The sequence below is a fragment of the Athene cunicularia genome, assembly GCF_003259725.1.
Source record: "Athene cunicularia isolate RWA chromosome 2 unlocalized genomic scaffold, athCun1 chr2_part1, whole genome shotgun sequence".
Lineage (NCBI taxonomy): Eukaryota > Metazoa > Chordata > Aves > Strigiformes > Strigidae > Athene > Athene cunicularia.
The window spans coordinates 146,744,967-146,764,505 of NW_020799095.1; the positions used below are offsets into that span (position 1 = coordinate 146,744,967).

The window sequence follows — 19,539 nt, forward strand, 5'->3', positions numbered from 1 at the left end:
AAGCAGTGCCATGCAGCCTGCTTTTGAATTTCTAAATCTTTCCTAATTGTTGTCATTGGTATAACACTAACCTCAGACTATGTGCCTCAGTTGTATTCCTCAAATTTCAAAAGATTGTTTTGACATTTGCTCATAAGTGCACTATAGACAACCACCATTAAAACTGTTTACTTTGTTTATACTCTAGAGGAATAAAATAGTTAAGTAATAAACTATGTTGTAAGTTTTTGAATTTAAAAATGAATAAAGGTATCTAAGAATAGATTTTATGTTTACATTTCATATGGGTCAAGTGCTATCATGTGTTAAAAGTTAACATTTAAAATGCTTACAGTGCTAATTCAAGGTACTGATATGAAGATGAATATTAGTCTGAAAAAGCAAAACATGGTTTACTCCCTGAATAACTAGCTCTATGTTTAGTTACACAACATGTCTTATGTATTATGCCATACAGTATTAGTTCTAAAATTTTTAATTAATACTAATTTTGAGGATTCTAAGCTTTTAGACTGTATTAAACTGAGACAAGAACTTTTTTTGCTTTAACAGAAATTGAAAAATTCCAGAAGGGGGAAGGAAAGGAAGAAGAAAAATATATTGATGTGGTCATCAATAAAAATATGAAGTTGGGACAGAAAGTTTTGATTCCAGTAAAACAATTCCCTAAGGTAAGCCCAGCTTTCATACTGATAAATTAATCTAAGTACTTATAAAAGATATTCCACTAATATCTTCACAATCTCTACTGTTACTGTTCTGCAGTTTGTTCTATAGAAGTTCTAAAGTAGGACTGGTTCTTGGAATAAATGTGCGGGAAAGTGGCACTGGTGACACAAAACAGTATGTTGGCAACAAATAAATTAATTATTTTCAGGATATCAAGATCTTCAGAATATCAGAAAGAAGGAAGTATGTTTAAATTGACTCTACCAGGCTTTGAAATTTTCCTATTGTAAATAGAAGTAGTGCAGCTTAAAATGCACTAGTAAGGAACTCACTGTGTAAACTTTCTCATCTCCTAAGTTTCAGCCACTGTTAGTCTTGAGTTAGTTATATCTATGCTGCTACATTATGCATTCTGTTCTGGAGGGGTAGGGACTGTTTTGTTAATATCTTTGACCACCATGAATTCTTAATACTACTGCCAAATATTTTTCTGCACTGAAATGTTGCTACCTGAAAGCATTTATTCAACATTGAACAGGCTGTGGAACTTTATTCTTTTGGTCCCTTTTCAAATTTTAGGTTAATGTTACAAAAATCAGATTAGCACTTTTTTCTTGTTTGAAATGGCTTTTTCTTTCTACTAGCTATTTCAAGACTTTGCTCATGGAGGAAAATAATTCCTTCGTTTTGTTTTAGGAAGACTTTATAAGTTTTTCCATACTATCAGCGTTTTTCTCAAACTATGCTGAGTAACTTGTTGGAATTGCTTCACTGATGTTCAAAGTTATTTGAAATACTGTTTCAGTGAATTCAAGACTATGTACCATTTATGTGGAAACCTCCTTGGGACTCTTAGTCATCTTTTATGACTGAAGACATATATACATGCATACAGAAACATAAAGATGGGAAGGTAATAGGGGAACCTTACATGGTTGATGTTTGCAATCAGGATGTTTCTCTTAGATGCTGAGATGTAGATACTAGAGCTCAAGGGAAAGAAAGGCAAAATGCGTATTAAAGGGAATCAGTGCCTTTTGAAAGGTGCTTCTGCTTCTTTATGTGGCATCAACTTTCTTTTAAGAGACTAAACACTGACATTCTTATTTAGGATAGCTAGTAACAGAGCCCTTGCCATCTTAAGAATGAGCAGGTATGCTCTTCTCTGTGATCAGTAGCTCTGGGTCATGGAGATGGTCTTTGAGCTGGAATAAAGCCTGGTATGTGCTTTGGAAAGAAACCTGAATTTATATCCAGATAGAGCTTTATAATCCTGTATGTCTCTCTGGACCACAAGGATCCAGGGGTACAGAGTACAACTGCTGTGTAGAATAGACATACTGTGGCAGTTCCTGTGGCTCCACTAGGACTTTCTACACAGAAAGCAGAATACTGATGCCTCCACTCACACAGATCTCCCTTCTGCCAGAGTGAATAAATTTCTAGGTATTTTCTATTTAAGAATATTTCTACCCCAGTATAGGGGAGGCTCAACTTTTTGTAAAATTTCCACTTTATTACATATAGATGGATATTTATGTTAAAGTTCACTCATTAGATTCCCCATAGTCAGAAGGAAATAAAACTTCTCAGTGTATAGGAGTAGTCTGGGAGGTAAGTATCAAATCTGACTTAGGACAGATACTCTTGATCTTCCCTGAAAAACGCCCACCCTAAACCACAAGCAGTCACTGCAGTTCAGTATCACTTGTTTACTAGAACCAGGCTTGTGGTTTTATTTGAGATCTAATAAATTTTAAATACATTGTATGGAGTGACATAGCTTTGACATGGCAAAGAGAGCGCCTTACTCTGCCATACTGTAGTCTGCAGCGGGTGTCATGAGTTTTGAATGCCTGTACAAAGTCTTTTTACATCATGTTTTCCCTAAAGGCTCTTCCTGTTAGGGGTGTTCAGAGGAGGGCTCATAAATTAGCGATGCTTGTCAAGTCTTTTGGGGTAGATATGGAATTATTCCAGTCATCTTGGTTTCACTGAGCTGTATTTAGAGGGCATTCATTACATATTCAGATTCTGAAGAACTAAGCAGAAAGTATTACATGATGCTTATAAAATCCAAAATGGTGCTTCATGTAAATGCTTTGTGCCTCTCTACTCTTTTCTGTGCATTTGTGCAGTTTCCTAGACTATTTTGCCTACAAGAGATGTTAGTATTAGTGCAACGGTGTTGTTTGTAGGAAGTACAAAGTGATGGTTCCTCAGAAGAAGGGTTAAAAGATTTACTTGTGTTTTATGAGCAAATTTTTCCTTCCTACTGATCAGGATTGGTGACAAATGGCTTCAGAAGGAGCTTAAGACTGAAATATGGATGAAATCTGTGCAAAAAGCTCTTCTGCATGTGAGTATTGAGTTTAGCAAGCTGGCATCTGTTTCTGTATGCCTGCAGTTCACACTAATGCTATTAGCTGCTGTGGCAGATCCTGAATAAAAAAATACCTCCAGTATTTCAGGAGACATAGTGGTTTTGGTGTTGAACTGGGAATCTACTGTTTGAGGCTGACCAAGTCACTAAAATCGATCAATCTGTCAAGCTAGCACTGGGGCACCAGTTGGGCTTGAATATGGCAAACTTGAGTATCTGCAAAGTGAGACTAAAGTTGTTTCAACTTTATGAATAAAATAGTGCTTCCCCAAATAAATGATCATGATTTTAAACAAGACCAAAATAGCAAGTTATTCAAGTTATTAAATCCTTAATCTTTTAATGTCTGAAAATGAAACTATCTACGAATATAAGTGATCTTGCTAGCAGGAACTATTCCTTTGTTTATATTTGCCAGTGATAATCTAGCAAGCAAAGATGCCTCTGCTGTTTAGGTATATAGATAAGATGAATGAAGTCATTGTTAGGTGATAAATGAGGTCTCTGGACCAAAACAGCCCACCACTGCACTACCCCCATTCAAACAGCTTACTGGACCTGACACAGGGTTAACTAAGTTTTCTTTATTTCATTGCCCTTTCCCTCTTTAAAACTTCTCTCTGACTCCTTGAATAAATCATAATAACCTCAACACAGGTCAGGCAGTCCTAGCTCTGATCTGATCAGCCTGGCATTGTAATGCCTGCTCACATTACCTTTCCTGTCAGATATATTCTCACGGGCTCATAGCTGGGTCCTGTGCAAATTTAGCCTCATTACCTCTGACAGCCCTGGAAGGTGACAGGTTAACTGCAGCAGAAAGCTATTCAACTGAATTTCAGAACAGCTGGGTTTCTATTGGAAAAGAATCTGTTAGACCTCAGATTCAAAAGTAGGTATTCTACTTTTCTGGGGGCATCTTGGTCTCCCTGCCAAAACTGTGAGTTTCTGGTAGTCTTCTTAGTGCGTAGTCGAGTCTGTGGTGATGTGCTTAACATGCCTCCTACCGAACAGCTCTTGGTTGCTTCTGCATGCTATATATGTATATCCTCTAGCTGGGACCTTCTGTCTTGCTCAGACCTTGGCAGCATTAACAGGCTTAATGTCTAATGCTAGAGGTAGCTGGTCTAAATGTTTTTTTTTTCATGTCTGGACCTTGATGGAAGGTGATAGACTAATCAAGACAGCCTGAACTTTGTCTGCTTTATGAAATAATGTAAGGTAGTCCCAGGAGTTATGTTCAGTTTCTGCTTGAAGCTGGTTGTGCATTTGAATTAATTTCTTCAGTTGTGTTCTTTAGAGTCCAGTACACATTAAAAAAAACCCCTGAATTAGTATCTCTTGATACAGTGACAGATAGTCTTACTTGGCAAGGTGGAAACTTGTGGAAACTGTTCTACAGATTGCAGGTCCAGTCAAGTCTTTCCAAAACATGTTTGTATACAATATTGTTATGAATTTTTCAGGTTGGTCCAGCTCTACAGATTCCTCTGAGAAGTCTGAATTGCCGTGAAAAGGAAATTAATCTGAGGTACTTAAGTGAGGAATGAATATGCTTTGGTCATGCTGTCTGCAATCCTTTGTAACAGACATGTGCTACAAGCAAGGATTAGGGAGGTCAGGGCTCTTACCTGACCTTATTGGGCAAGGGCCAACTTTTTGAGGCAGGATTCAGTTGTAAATCAAGTCACCACAGGTAGGAGTCCATGTGGATGCAGGATGTCTAAACTGCCATTAGTGGAATGAGATCTTGTCAACTTAGGCAGTGGAGTTCAGGGTGATTTAATACGCCTTGCTATTTGATCAGCTGAGTACATCAATGATTGTAGGTCAAGTATGAAAATGTGACCCTTAAACCTGTACTCCTGCTGTATTTCAGGCTTGAAAATAGTATTCAAACTTGCACAGACTTCAAGGCAGAATTCAGCTGGCCATGGAAGGTCATGATGTTGTCTTGGTGAAGGGACTTTCTGGATCAACCCGAACAGTGATACGAAACGCCAGCATGAGAGGGGTTTCATAGCTTAGATACGTACAAATCAGGCAGGAGGGTGTTATCCCCCCTCCCACACATATAATGAATATACATTGTGAAGTAGTTTAGTCTCAGAAATCTGATTTTGCTTTGACAGTTACTGAACTCAAGTGTTCTGAATTCAGAGATAAAAATAGCTTCCATGGATAAGTGGAATGATGATGGTTTTCCATGAAATACTATTCCATTTCAAAACTATGGGAACAATTATTTTCTTGTGACAAGCTACCTCTTCAAAAATTGCTCATAGATCTACACTTAAATACTAGGTAAATCTCTGAAGTCAGTAAGAAATGGTCTGTGTTGTGTTCCCTGAAGTGGTCCTTTAAATATAGTCTCAAAAGTTACTGACTTATGAAACTGGTGTCAGTTTAAGCCTTTTAGCTCAACATTAAAGTGAAAATATCTATTTTAAAATGTCTGTCATATCTGCAGTTGTTACATAAAGTTATGGAGAGTTTAATATTTTAATCACATGACTAGTTTGAAAACAATTTTTCATAATAGCTTAGTTTTAAGGATTTCTTAGAAATGAGAAAATGTGGTTGTATAACCATAAGTGACATGGGGGAACAAGCATCAAATGTAATACCATTACAACTTTTGAGCAACTTCATAGTAATTGACCAAGCTTTCAGTAAATAAATGTTTAAAGACCTATTACTGTTCTGTGGAGGAGAGAGTAGTTTGTGGTACAATACAGATGCTTGAAGTATTTACCTCTCTGTACAAACCTTATTTTCTTGAGGATAAGGTTTTGCAGTCTTCCTGTTTTCAAGTCATTGTAAGGGAAAGTGCTCTGAATCTTAATTTAACTGGGTTTTTTTCTAGTGACCCTATCACAGAGGAACCGTTGCAGAAAACTAATATGCCAAGAAAGCTTTCTATGGCTTTAATGGCAATGGCTTGCTTAGAGCTTTACAGGAAAGCATTTGGTCAAGCATTTATACTTCCACTAAGTATTTTAAGCTGGATGAACCATTCCCAGCACGCTTGTCTTGGTGGAGATAAACAAGGATTATTACTTTTTATATTGTATCCCCCTTTCTGTAATATATACACTTGAACATGCTGTAGCACTGGCATCACTTTGTCTTCTGCTGAAACTCATACATTAGATCAAATGCTTATGAAGAGAATGTCTCACTCGTATACTGTTTGTAGCTGTGTTTTCTCCAGAACTGTTTTCAGGGAATAGTAGTTTCAAGCAGTGATCTGATAAGGAAATAAATCTCTAGATGACTGTTATTCATATTTTGATTTGGGGATTCTGAAGAAATGAGTGTTAAGCAGTGATGTTTCTAATCTCCATTATATCTGCAGAAATGCTTCTTAAAATGAAGATTTATGAATGTCTAGAGAAGAAACAATTTTCAAGCAAAAACATGATTATTGATTTTTTTACTGTTTCTATTGGGATAAATTTTCTATATTAATGTATTTAAATGGGAGATTTTTTGGTTATACAGTACATTAAGGTAATCTGTTAAAGGGGAAACATATATGCTTTCAATATTGGTGGAGTTAACCAGTATTTGTGGGCTAGCAGACACCATGGCCAAGGGGTAGAATCCCCATTGAGAAGGAGCTGTTGCACTTGATGGTGTATCTTTACCCACAGAGTAAACAGAGGTGTAGATATAGCAGGATGTGCTTTCAGTGATAAATTTTAGGGAATAAGAACACCCCTTAAATCTTGCATCCTTTTGCTCAAATTAACGTGTATCTGGTGATAGTTTGTAATGATCTGAGACTGCAGAGGGTACTGTTTATCACTACTGGAATGTTATTTGGCTTGAAGTGTAGCTGAGGTAACAATTTTTCCCATCACTTTCAAACTGTGACCTCCCAGGTCTGTTAATCTGAATCCTGATACTGTTTTTGTAAATATGCCTTAAATATTTTGCTGCGATTTTGTTCGAGGTACCATATTTGGCATATCCTTCAGAGCTGGTCTAGAAGCAGCTTTGAGTTGGAGACTCTATCTTCTGTTTTATGTACCATCATCCATAGTATCATGAGTCTTACCTAAGACATCAGAAGCTGTCTTAATGTAGAGACAATCCTTGATTTAACAGATGAATCATCTGGTGTATAATAACATTCATGGCTGGCTCTTCGGAGTTCAGTTATCCTTTACAACTGTGTATTGGGCAATAGCTTCCACATCAGCTTGTACTGGAAGGCAGTGTGACTGCCTTAATACAATGTTAAGATGAAGCTAGTGAACTAGAGGATAGCTTGAGGTATTTACAGCAGTTTGGATGTGACCGTGCTCTACTAGGGAGAAAGGTGAGAAGAGGGCAATCTGGCATGTCTGATTCTGAGCCAGAACTAGTGAACATGACTGATCTGACTTGTACAGAGCTGCTCCTATGTTTTCTTGTTGCTATCCAATGCCTCTAATTCAGAGATAGTTTGTTTATAAGCTTGAATTCAATACTGGACCTGATTTTTTTTTTTTGTTTCTACTTGTGCTCTTGGGCAAATAAACTCTAGATGTGGAACATGGGGAGGGCCCATGAAGCTTATACGTGAGTATCTTGTGTAAGAGCTGACTTGGATATGTCAGACAATGATTTCTGTTTCACCAGCAGATAGGCTGGATTTGTTAATTTTGTAACAAACTTGTATTACTGTAGTGGTTTTGTACCTATAAGTCTGAGTTGTCCTACTCCTTGATTGCTGGGGATAAAGGGTATAAATAATTATAGTAATTTGACATCTTTTTGAGTGTTTTTGTATCTCTGAAATACTTCAAAATAAACATTTACTGATCTGATGTTAACCATTTGATGTAAAAGATAAACCAGTGGCTCGAATGAAATACAGTACCTGTTCAAAGTAAATGTTTTCTACTGAAAGAATTCATTCAGTATCATAAATGGGTTTTGTTTTACGGCATAATTAACTGAAATGTTCAAAAGCTTTTTGTCTTTGTTACATGAGATCAAAAAGTCTTCGGGACTGCATTGTAAGCCATTTTTTAGTAACCTTCAATGTTCATTGTGTTTTTAAGCTACATCTAGAGGTACTGTGCTTTCAAATCAGCAGAATTTCAGACTTGCAGCACAGTTTTCTCATGCTTCAGACTTGTCAAAACTAATAATTAGAGCCTCAATGCACAGGAAAGAAGAGTTCATTGGACCTCAGGATACAGCTAATACACTTTCATGTTCATTAACTGTGTTGTCTAGAACATGTCATCTGTGCAGCTACTTGTATAGTTACCATAATGTCTAGCTTCAATGCTAGAGGTTTTTTGATTTTTGAGAAGGTGACACTTCTGGTGGTGTACAGTTTTGTAGGTCAATTTTTAGATATACACAAAAAATTAAACTGTTAGGCTTTAAAATAACACAGCTGCAGTAAAAAAATGCATTGAAACACCCAAATATTCTGAGCACCAAAGCCTTTTAGCTATTTCGATTGCATGCAAAGTGGATTTTGCTTTTGTTGCAGATATGCACTTCCATTTGCTAAGATTTGTAGTTTGTATTTTAATTGTCAGATAGTTGTTTGTTCCAGTGAAGAAGTGATGTTCAGAGCTATGCACTGTGTTAAATACATGCTTGTCTGCTCCTAAATTGCATTCAAAAATGGAGCAAAACTTCACCTGAATATTTTAACTAAGAATACCGCTGGATATTTAGACTATACCAGACCGCAGGGACTCAACAATCTGAAGTAATTTCAGCATACTTCACTGTAAATGGAAAATCTCTCATTTTAAGTGTATGCAGTGTTTGTGTTCCTAATAACTTACAAGGCTATTTTAAAGTAACCATAAGTAATGCTTGAAAAACTGATGTAGGTATTCCGCTATATGAAAGCTTTCATTTGAGCTTAACTATGAACTCCCTGCTCATAAGTAATGATCCTTTATTTAAGCAAACTGTTCATAAGGAGTTATTGACTTCTGGAAGTTAGACTAGGTCTGAACTGCTTCAACTTGTTTCATTTTTTTTAGTTACACCTCCAGAAATAATAAAATCAGAAGTACAAGTTGGAAGGGACATCTAGAGAACATTTAGTCCAATGTTCTGTTGAAATCATGACTAAAGCAGATTACACAGGGTCCTGTCAGTGACCTCGAGTCTTGAATATTCTCAGCAAGAGATATTACTGTTTTGTTGGACAGCTTATTTCTGATAAATATTTTCCTTGGCTGTATCTTAGAATATAAGATAAAACAAAAATTGCCTGAGAATTTCTTAATTTGGCCTGATAATTTTGGAAGAGACTAGTTCATGGAAGGCCTTAAATTTAATAGCTTCTGTGGACTTGAGTCATCCATATGCAATTTGTTCAATTGTATCTTGGTTTTAACTCAGGTCTGCATTGGGAGATGATCTTGCAATTACTAAGGAGAAAACAAAATCATATTTTCACATTTAGTAGGCTTTTAATGCTTGCATTTCTTGTCTAAAGCTGAAGTGGGTGAACTAGAGCTGTACACTTTCTGTGCTGTAGGTTGACTGCAGTTGGGCCTTTTTTGTCAGCAATAAAGGATTTTGAGCTGCTACTAACCCATTGTCAAGTGTTTTCAAACTTCTCCAGAGGAACAGAGAGGTCGAAGCAGCCCATCTTGGGCCTTTAGTGGCGCAGTAGTAGGGGAAGAGTCCGAAAACTTAAACTGTTAAATAAATTTGAGGCTACAAACCAAGTAATTTAAGCCTGTTTACTTTTTAGCATCAATGTAATTATATTTGTGCTTAGAACTATCTTTTTTTATTAACATGGTTATGTCAATCTGGGTTCCAACAATGAACATCCTGGTTTTACATTCTCACTGGGGATAGTAAATATTCCTGAACAGCAGCTTTATAAATCTCTGGGTTGACCTTTGCTGCCTGCCAGGTGCCCACCAAGCTGTTCTATCACTCTTCTTCCTCAACAGGATGAGGGGAGAAAGATGGAGAGTTTGTGGGTTGAGAAAAGGACAGGGAGATCACTTGGCAAAGTCATGGACAAAACAGACTTGACTGAATTTATTGCCAATTAATTGTAACAGAAAGATAGTGAGAAATAAAACTAAACCCACCTTTCCTACAATTGCCCCCCTTTCTGTGCTCAACTTCACTCCTGACTCTTCTACCTTCTTCCCCCAAGTGGCACAGGGGGATGGAGAATGGGGTTTGTGGTCAGCTCATAACACTCTCTGCTGCTCCTTCTTCCTGCTCTTCCCCTGCTTCAGCCTGGGGTTCCTCCCACAGGATAGTAGTTCATAATCTGCTCCAGTGTGGTTCCCTTCCTGAAAGGCTGCACCCTGTGGAACAGACTGCTCCAGCATGGGTCCCCCACAGGGTCACAAGTCCTGCCAGCAAACCTGCTGCAGCGTGGGCTCCTCTCTCCACGGGGCCACAGGTCCTGCCAGGAGCCTGCTCCAGCGTGGGCTTCCCACGGGGTCACAGCCTCCTTCGGGCATCCCCCTGCTCCGGCGTGGGGTCCCCCCCGGGCTGCAGGTGGGTCTCTGCTCCCCCATGGAGCTCCATGGGTGCAGGGCACAGCTGCCTCACCACGGGCTGCACCACGGGCTGCAGGGGAACCTCTGCTCTGTGCCTGGAGCACCTCCTGCCCCTCCCCTCACTGACCTTGGGGTCTGCAGAGTTTTGTCTCATTTGTCTCAGTTGGCTCAACTTTGTAGTGGTTTTACCCTTTCTTAAATATCATAGGTGCTGTGTGGCTGATGGACTAAGCTTTGGGCAGTGGTGAGTCTGTCTTGGAGCTGGTTCTAGACAACATGGGAGCAACTTCTGGCATCTTTTCACAGAATTCACCCCTGCAGCCTCCTGCTACCAAAACCTTGCCATGTAAATCCAATACAGGAATAAATTGCTGCTTTCAGGGAGTTTCTGCAGCATTCCATACTAATTTCCAAGTGTAGCTTATGTTTGTCAGCTCTTCTCGGGTGTTCTTTTCCCAACTAAAATAGTTGTATGCATACTTTCAGTGAATCCTGAAGTCTTCTCTATAACTGTCCTTCAAATTTTATATAACTTCCAAAACAAAGTGCAGCAATGTATGAAAGTGGGCCGCTGAATGTATACAGCTCTTCTCCTGATATGTGTGACTGGGAATATATACCCCGTGGGACAATGCTCATGAGAACTTTCCTACCTCCGGGCTCTATGAAACCCAGTTTTGTGTCACTGAAATGACAACAGGCAGGTTCTCCCTTGTTGTTTTCCTTTGTTGTGAATTGATTTTGAGACCAGTTTTCTTTACCCTTCTTTCCCTCCGAAGTACCTTTTGGGCTGAAAGAACATCAGCTGTATGTTTGGGTGTTTTCTATGAATGGAAATGGTTGGGTTTTCTTTTTCTTCCTTTTTGTGGCTCACCACTTTCTTCTCTATAGTTATCCCAATGGTATAATGCCATGGTTGTGAACCCCACCGTGGCTTTGGTAAACTTCAGTGATAATGGGAGTTGAGTGATACTTGAAAAGATCTTAAATGTAGATTCTGGTTTGGGACCATGTTTGTGCTGCATTTAATTCCTTGTTTGAGTTTTAGTTTAGGGCACATTGTATGGGTTACTGCATAAATCTTCAAGGGAGGATAAGGCCAATGAGATTTTTCTTCAGAGCTTTGTATTGTATCTGTGAGATTGCTGCCAGCTTTGTTTTTAAGGTTATGTACCTGGTAACAATTGTTGAAAAACTGAGTTGCAGTTTGAGTACATCTGTTTGCATTGTTGAATGGGATAAACACAAAGTTCTTCCTATACTGCTTGAGTTCAGGTACTTCTGTGTTTCTGTTGACACCTGGTGGACATGCTATTAACTGTTCAACACAGTTGTACTTAATGACATTGTAATTTATGATCTAACACTTGTAGAACAAAAATGTTTCAGCAAAATATTCCGTTTTGCATGTTTTTATGCTTAAAAATCTAATGAGCTTATTTTTTTTTTCCTTACAGTTCAACTTTGTGGGAAAACTTTTGGGTCCACGTGGCAATTCTCTAAAGCGTTTACAGGAAGAAACACTGACAAAAATGTCTATTTTGGGAAAAGGTTCTATGAGGGACAAGACAAAGGTAAGACCTGAGTATGACTGTTAGTGAAGTGATTGATGCCTGTATTTTCTAACTTACCTAAAATTTCAGGGGAGGTGAACAAACCCTGTGACAAATTGGAGCAAATAAGAAGCATAGGATGTCCTTATATTGGTTAAATTCAGATGGAGTCTGTTTTCCAGGCAGTCTGTTCTCAGAGTATTTTGAAACTACCATGAGCTGTAAGTAGGGCTCCCCAAACTGTGGTCCTTGGGGATGTGAGTGGGGCATTACCAGTGGTGTGATCTAAGTTGGTTTTCTACAGTTTATAATTAATGCCCAAGTGACTATGGCAGCATTCTTGCTTTTGAAGGAACCTGATTTTCTAGATAGATCCAAACAAACATATTCACATAAGAACACTTAACATTTATAGACAAAGAGGAAAAACAGCTGGTGAAAGGAGATAAAATACAACCATGAATTTCACAGCTCTGAGGATGACTTATGCAGCTTGAGCAGTTGACAAACTGCAGTTGTTTCTTTGGGAAGTGTTTGGTTATACTGGATGTATCTATTACAAGAGCCAAAGTAGATGGCAGAGGAGACCCTTTAGCTTGCTAGGTGTTTGTACTAGTGAGTTTCACTCTTCACTGAAATAAATCTGGCTAAATCTGTAGCAGGTAAATGTATATCAGTGAGGAGATGTCAGCTGTCTGGTAAGCTGCATTTTTTAATTGGAGCATTCCTAATGATACAAATTAAAACACTGAGCATATTTCTTGCCTGTAGCATACCATGTTTTATAGGCCTCTAGTGAAATCTTTCTGTGCTTATGTAATCTGAAATTTAAAAACTGTGTGCTGTAAAGACTGGTAATGAGATGCATATGGAGGAGTGACTTGGAGGGCTGGCTACTGAATTTCCTAAACTATACTTCTTAGCACATCTCTTCATCAGCAAAATATAATGGTATGTGATTTATAGAGTATTAAGAACTTGATCAGAGCCCATAATTACTTTGTTCTGTGTAAGTTAACTCTTACTCTTAGTTCCTTCTTGGGGATATTTTTATTAAATATAACAAGTTTACACAAATTGTCTTATTGACTTGAAGATGAGCGATTTTTTTTTTTTGAATGGGAACTGTTATGTAATACAATACAACTTTAAGTGTTTCACAACTAGTTATGAAAAACTACATTGCTAGTAACTTTAAGAGGAAATATGATTCAACTAGAAAGAATATAAAGTAAACTTGCTCTAAGCCAGGATGACAAAGTAAGTCTCCAAATTCTGTTTTAAATGATGCTTGGTGAACTTTCTGGAGTACTTGTGAAATGTGTCAACTGACATTCTCCTGTTGCTGCATTAGATGTTTCTGTATCAAAGTGCAATGTGTCATGGAGTAGTAAGGCCCCTGGGTTTTTCTAACAGCTTTACAGTATAACATTTTATTAAAAACAGATCACACTGACAAGTTCAGATCCTAACTTGAGTCTCAGAATTCTGGGGAAACTTTAAAGGTTTCTATTTAAATTATACAAGCTTCTTGTTTCCTTTGGTAAAGAAGTAATTGTTCAAATTGTTACTAGACATCTCCTTGGCTGAGATGCTGGCCAAAACTGCTTAAGTAATTTTTTTGAAAACTGTAATAAAGTTGTTTGAGCTATTGTTTGGAGAACTTCAATACAGTTAATCTTTGAGTTCAGAAACAGTAAGATGCCTGTCACTGTAGGTCTGGCTGTGTTTTTAAAAGGTACAGTAGAGAGGAGCCAGTTGGATACTTTGGAATGATAGAGCTAGAATAGCTTGTATGTACCTATTTAGAGTAGTCCTTTAGTCTGCTTTAATTCTGAATGACAAATGACACTGTTTCCAGTACTCAATTGAACCTACAGGATATGTAGAAGAAAGTACTGGTGCTATTAAAGGCATCCTATCAGCTAATAACCAAGACCAGGTTGCACTTGTCCCTAGTTCTTTGGGGATGTGGCTTAGCAAGCCAGAGACTCTGTATATGGAGAACTTAACCAAACGAGAACTCAAGACACTTATTCCAGTTTCATGTAGATTACCTATGTACTGTTTCAACCATATCTCTTTAACAAGTAATTTATTATTTGTTTTGATCTTTGTACATTCCATTTAGCATTTTTGGAACTACTGTATTGTCCAGAGAACTCCTGAATAAGAGAACCCTAATTATAGATTATTTTTTTTTTTTCTGTATGAGAAAGGAGAGGTCTTTGCTGAAGGATTGAATTACTCGGTGTGTACAAGTTGCTGCTCAGAAAAGCTAGCAATTCTTGCATGTGACCAGATTTGTATTACTTGGAAAATCTAGTGGAGTCTTTAGTGTTATTGATGAATAATGAAGTATATTGCTCTTAGAATCATGGGTTGGAAGGGTCCTTTCAGGGTCATCTAGTCCAACCCCCCTGCAATGAGCAGAGACATTTCCAACTAGAACAAGTTGCTCAAAACCCCATCCAACCTGACCCTGAGTGTTTCAAGGGATGGGACGTACTACCTCTCTGGGCAACCTGTGCCAGTGTTTCACCATGCTCACTGTAAAAAAAAATTCTTCATTATCTAGTCTGAGTCTACCCTCTTTTAGTTTAAAACCATTAACCTTTGTCCTGTAGGTTATATTTCAAATAGAGAGAAGCCTGAGATGCTCCTATAGAAGAACAGTAGTTCAGTAGTGTATGTTACTCTTCTACTTACATGTAAACCAGGTGACAAAACCAAGCAGTTCATTGCTGCCTTGGCGATGCTCAGAGCACTAATCTAGAGAAGATGAATGGTGAACCAAGGTGTTGAACCAGCCTAGACACATGCATAGGGGAGAGCCTGCCTTTTCTTCACACCTGTGACTCCAAACATGAGTTATTTTCCACACAGTTTCTCCATCATAGTTGCTTCTCCCCGTTTTCTAATGGTCTGTTTGACCAAACAGAAAATCCACAGGTTTCTAGCATGCTATTTTGCATCTTGTAGGACAGGAGGAATAATTTAAAAAGTATGATTGCCATTATGTAGGATCTTCTTCCAATTCTCATTGATATTTTAATTTATCTAAGGGTCAGATGAAAGTGAAATCTGAACAATGCTGTATTCTGGTAAACAGGAAATTGGAACAAACCTTGTTTTCAGAAGTGCATAGGTGATATAAGAATATGTTCAATGACATGAACTGTAATGTAAAATTCTTTAAATACCTGGGAAAATCCCCTACATTCAGTTTTGAAGCACTATTGTGTTTAGAATTTGCTACAGTTAGCAAAATCTTTGGAATTACCAGAGACTTAAAAAACCTTCAGCTGATGTAAATTAGTATCCTTACACTGAAGCCAAATTTGCATCACAACAGCTGAGGATCTAACCTGTTGTCTCTAAAGTTCACTGCAGCACCTTTGCTGCCACTAGAAGTGAGAGAGCTTATGCTCATGGCTACTCAGTGATGGTGACCACAGATTCTGGGATGAACCACTTGCTGGAAGCTCTGGATCAGATTGTCAGGTATTTCTAAGCACTTGTGTGTTAGTATACCTGCTGCATTACCAGCTTTAAATTAATGATTACTGCTTTGCTGAAGTGAGGAAAATTGGCAGTAAGCTTCATAGACTTCACTAATCTAAAGTTCTAAACACTTTATTTTAAGATAACTTCAAAGGCTTGTGGAAGAAAGCTAATTGATGTGGAAGGTTAAGGAAATGTAGCAAAGATCACCATTACCTTTTGCAAGTTCCCTAGAGAAACAATTAGATAAGACAGGGTAATAGATACAGATAAACCAGTCTGACTTGAAATTCATTTGGGGCAACAGTATTTCTCTAGCTCTGACTTGTAATTGCCTTTTTGGAATGACCAATCTTCATAATACGAGATCTGGGTTTAAGAGCACATTCTAAAGTCTTATTTTTCATATCTGTGTTCCTTGCTTGTTAAACTGAGCTCTAGAATCAGTCTAGGCTTCCATCTCTTGTCAACATCTGGAGGACCATTTCATATATCTACTTGTGATATACAATATCTAAATTCAGTAATTCTCTTCAAATAACATGTTTTTTTCAAGCTGTGCTGTCACTTCATCAATGTCTTTTTACTAGTCAGTGCTGAGATACCTTCTGCTAGACTACTCAGGCTTTCATGTGTCTACAGGAGAGTGAAGAAAAGGATCTATTTCAGAATTACTTTATTCCATGACAAGATTGCTTTTTACCGTAAATCTGAAGAAACAACTTACAGCTTTCCACCCCAGTTGGTTTATTCATGTGTTACTAATAGCTTGAGACTGGTACAGGCCTTTCAAGAACTTGAGTGTTCTGAATGGTTTATTAAATCTGACAGAAGCCAAATTTAAGATAATATTAAAAATAGATATCAGGTAGTACCTAAAGAAATTTAGAATCTAAATCAAAGGCGATGTAGTGAAGATGAAAACAGACCGTACTATGAGCGTGTTTTGATAAATACTGCTACTCAACTTCTGATTTAAAGCAGTAGACTTATAGGGCTGGTATCTGGTTCTTGATAGCTTGACAAGGGCGACGAAAAGCAAAAAATTCTACATATGGTAGAATAGGGGTCAAAGTATATTAACTGTGTTGTAGGCACATTGCCAGATACCTTGTGCTGCCATGCATCATAAGCTGTGCTAGTACTCTGCTTTGTTCTGGACCACGAAGGAATGAAATACAAGAGCACAAGGTATGAAGCAAATAGGGTAATCTTTCTCATAAGGCCCTTGCAGTGCATTACTGCACTGAAAATTGTATGGATAACATGAAGTTAAATCAGATTGTCCAAACCATGAACCACTTGGTATGATACAGTTTGTGTGAGAAGATGGAGATTCAAAGGACAGATTTTTTTTTTTAAATAAAGCAAGTGGTGACCTTGCTGTCTTATCTCCCTTGTTCCACATCTGGTGTGCTTTCCCCCTCTACTGCAATGGAGATTTGAGAGCTTCTGAAAGGATGAAAAGTTCTCTGTTTTTGCCAACCAAGCATCATCCACATGCACTAGGCCAGCCTTACCAATGTAGGTACTGTCAGATAATAGAAAGCAGAGGATTTTGTGGGAGCTAAAAATACTGTCGGAGATACTGGGATGGAAACAAGCTGTGGCTTTTGTGTTGGTTATCACGGGGAATAAAAAAAACCTGAAATGCCTAATGTGTGCCTAATTTTGGGAGACGTATGCCAAGTGAGCTCATTCTCATTTGTGTGTTAAGAGCTGTGGAGAGTAGTGTTGCCAAGTCATGTTACGGAATTGAAGAAAATTATAATCGTTGAACTTCTCAAGTGAAGCAAGAAAAAAGGATAAAATTACTTTAAAAGTTTGCTTATGGAATGATTTTAGAACAACCTGCACTGAAATTTCTTAGGTTTTGTTAAAATTACTGATTTAAATAGTCTTTCACCAGGCATTGCATGTGAAATTGACTTTTTCTATTGCTTGCGGCTATTACCAGGCGAGTTGATGATCAAATCACAGAAATAAATTTTCTTAATTCTCAATTCTCTGCACATCTAACTGCACAGTGATTTTTTTTCCCCCCCTTTAAAAAAAGACAGGGAATGCTTGATAGCATGTCTATGCTAAAATACATGTATGGGGAACTCCACTGATTAAAATATCTAGCTTCCAGTACTAGATGACAGTTCATATAACTTGAATATATGTGCTTAAAGTATTTAAGAAACAGTTCCTATTAAAACTAAGTTTTTAAGTGTAATGTTTATATTGTTTTACTTCCTGTTTTTAAGATCAGTTATTTGTATTGATGATGGTATTGCTGACAAAGTCTAATCCTGCTGACTCTGGCCTCGTAATACTCTTGTTGTGGATGCTCTAATGGCTAACTAGATTCTGCTGATTTTTTTAAACATCCTCATAGTCAAACATTAAGTATGATAGGAATGTTAGTTGAGAAGCAAAAATGGATTTTCACTTAAAAACCTCAACCCATAATTAAGGGCGTGTGAGTGAGTTTTCAAGTATTATTGGAGCTACAATTTTAGTAATCTAAAGGGTGAAGTACTTACCTGGTTCTTGCTGAATACAGTAAGCAACAGGGGGTTCTTTAGAGCTTTGTTTTTTAGCTAGCAGAACTGCTAAGAATTTGATATGATCTAGTAATACGATGAAATTGTTTTTAATGGTGGTTTAGTCTTTTGGAATGCACCTGTCACTCGAGCTCCCCTCTTGTGTGTAACACATGATGTCTTTTAGGTCTGTGGCCATTTTGCATGTGAATGCAAGTATTTGGGAGCTGAGCACTGCTCCACTACATTGAAACCTCAGTTTCTCATTCCTTCTGAAGTGGGTTGAGTGAAGCAGAAAAAAAGAAATAAATTATTTTCTGAAACAGGCATGTCCTCCTCCCTTATCTCGTATGCTCTTAGATTCATGTCCAAGTAGCATTGTTTTGTAAAGGATGTACTTATGGGATAGAAATCTGTGAGAACAGAAAATAAAATTATCTGAGCAGTGCAATAGTACAGAGACTGGAATAATATTGGTAAGAGTCTTGCTCTTATAGAATGTTAGATCAAACTGTTTCTAAAGACTGCTTTTGAAGAAAGAGGCTTCATGTTCACTTTTTGTTTCTGACCTCTGCATGAAACTGCATTTGGGAAAACTGGGAACATTGTTTCTTGTGCTACAGTTCCTGTATGTGAGCAGAAGTGTGATATGGGTCATACTTCGTGTGTTGCTGGTGACTTACTGTTAAGGAAAGGGACACTACTCTGATACTGTAGCAGTGCGATTTGAAGTGTATCAGGGAAGTGTATGATGTTACACTTTAGTTGATATCCAAGTATGAGTAAACAATATGTGCAAATGCTTCTGAGCCAACTTTCACACTTGCGTTGTATGTTTAAAATAAGAACTTGAAAAAAAACCCAGCTTTCTTTATCTCCTAGGAGGAAGAGTTGAGAAAAAGTGGAGAGGCAAAGTACTTCCACCTAAATGATGACCTGCATGTTTTGATTGAAGTTTTTGCTCCACCAGCGGAAGCATATGCCAGAATGGGACATGCATTGGAAGAAATCAAGAAGTTCCTCATCCCTGTTAGTATTTTAATTTTTTCGTAAGAATTCTGGTAGTCTTGAGTGAGAAATTCTGTCTCTAAGCAACATCACCTCATACTGGGTTTAATTTCCTTCACCTGTGAAAGAAATGGTGATATTCACAAATTTTTCATTTTGATATAGGCAGCTATTGGGTGAATGTGTAACTGTCCAGATACCATCTCATCTAATATGACCTACAGTAAGAGCAACTTATTCTCACTTAACTGGTCATGTGCGAAGTATTTAAGTCTACAAATAACTGTATAAATCAGTAAAATATGGGCAAATAACTTTGCTTAAGGTAGGGGTTTTCTGTGTTTGTACACCTGAAGCATCAGCATAAGGTTGTGTTTTACTAAGAATAA

General features: G+C 37.7%; 1 protein-coding gene across 2 annotated transcripts in view; it reads left to right on the top strand.

The window, feature by feature from the left end:
* Positions 1-556: 556 nt before the first annotated feature.
* KHDRBS3 (KH RNA binding domain containing, signal transduction associated 3) overlaps positions 557-19,539 on the top strand; it is a 73,472-nt gene continuing 54,489 nt past the window's right edge. For both annotated transcript variants that reach the window (XR_003397686.1, XM_026841660.1), the window contains exons 1-3: positions 557-671; positions 12,012-12,128; positions 19,025-19,171. Coding sequence is in view for 1 of the 2 variants with exons in the window: in XM_026841660.1 (XP_026697461.1) it covers positions 624-671; positions 12,012-12,128; positions 19,025-19,171 (312 nt within the window). In the remaining variant the exon portion in view is untranslated. The remainder of the gene's footprint in view (positions 672-12,011; positions 12,129-19,024; positions 19,172-19,539) is intronic.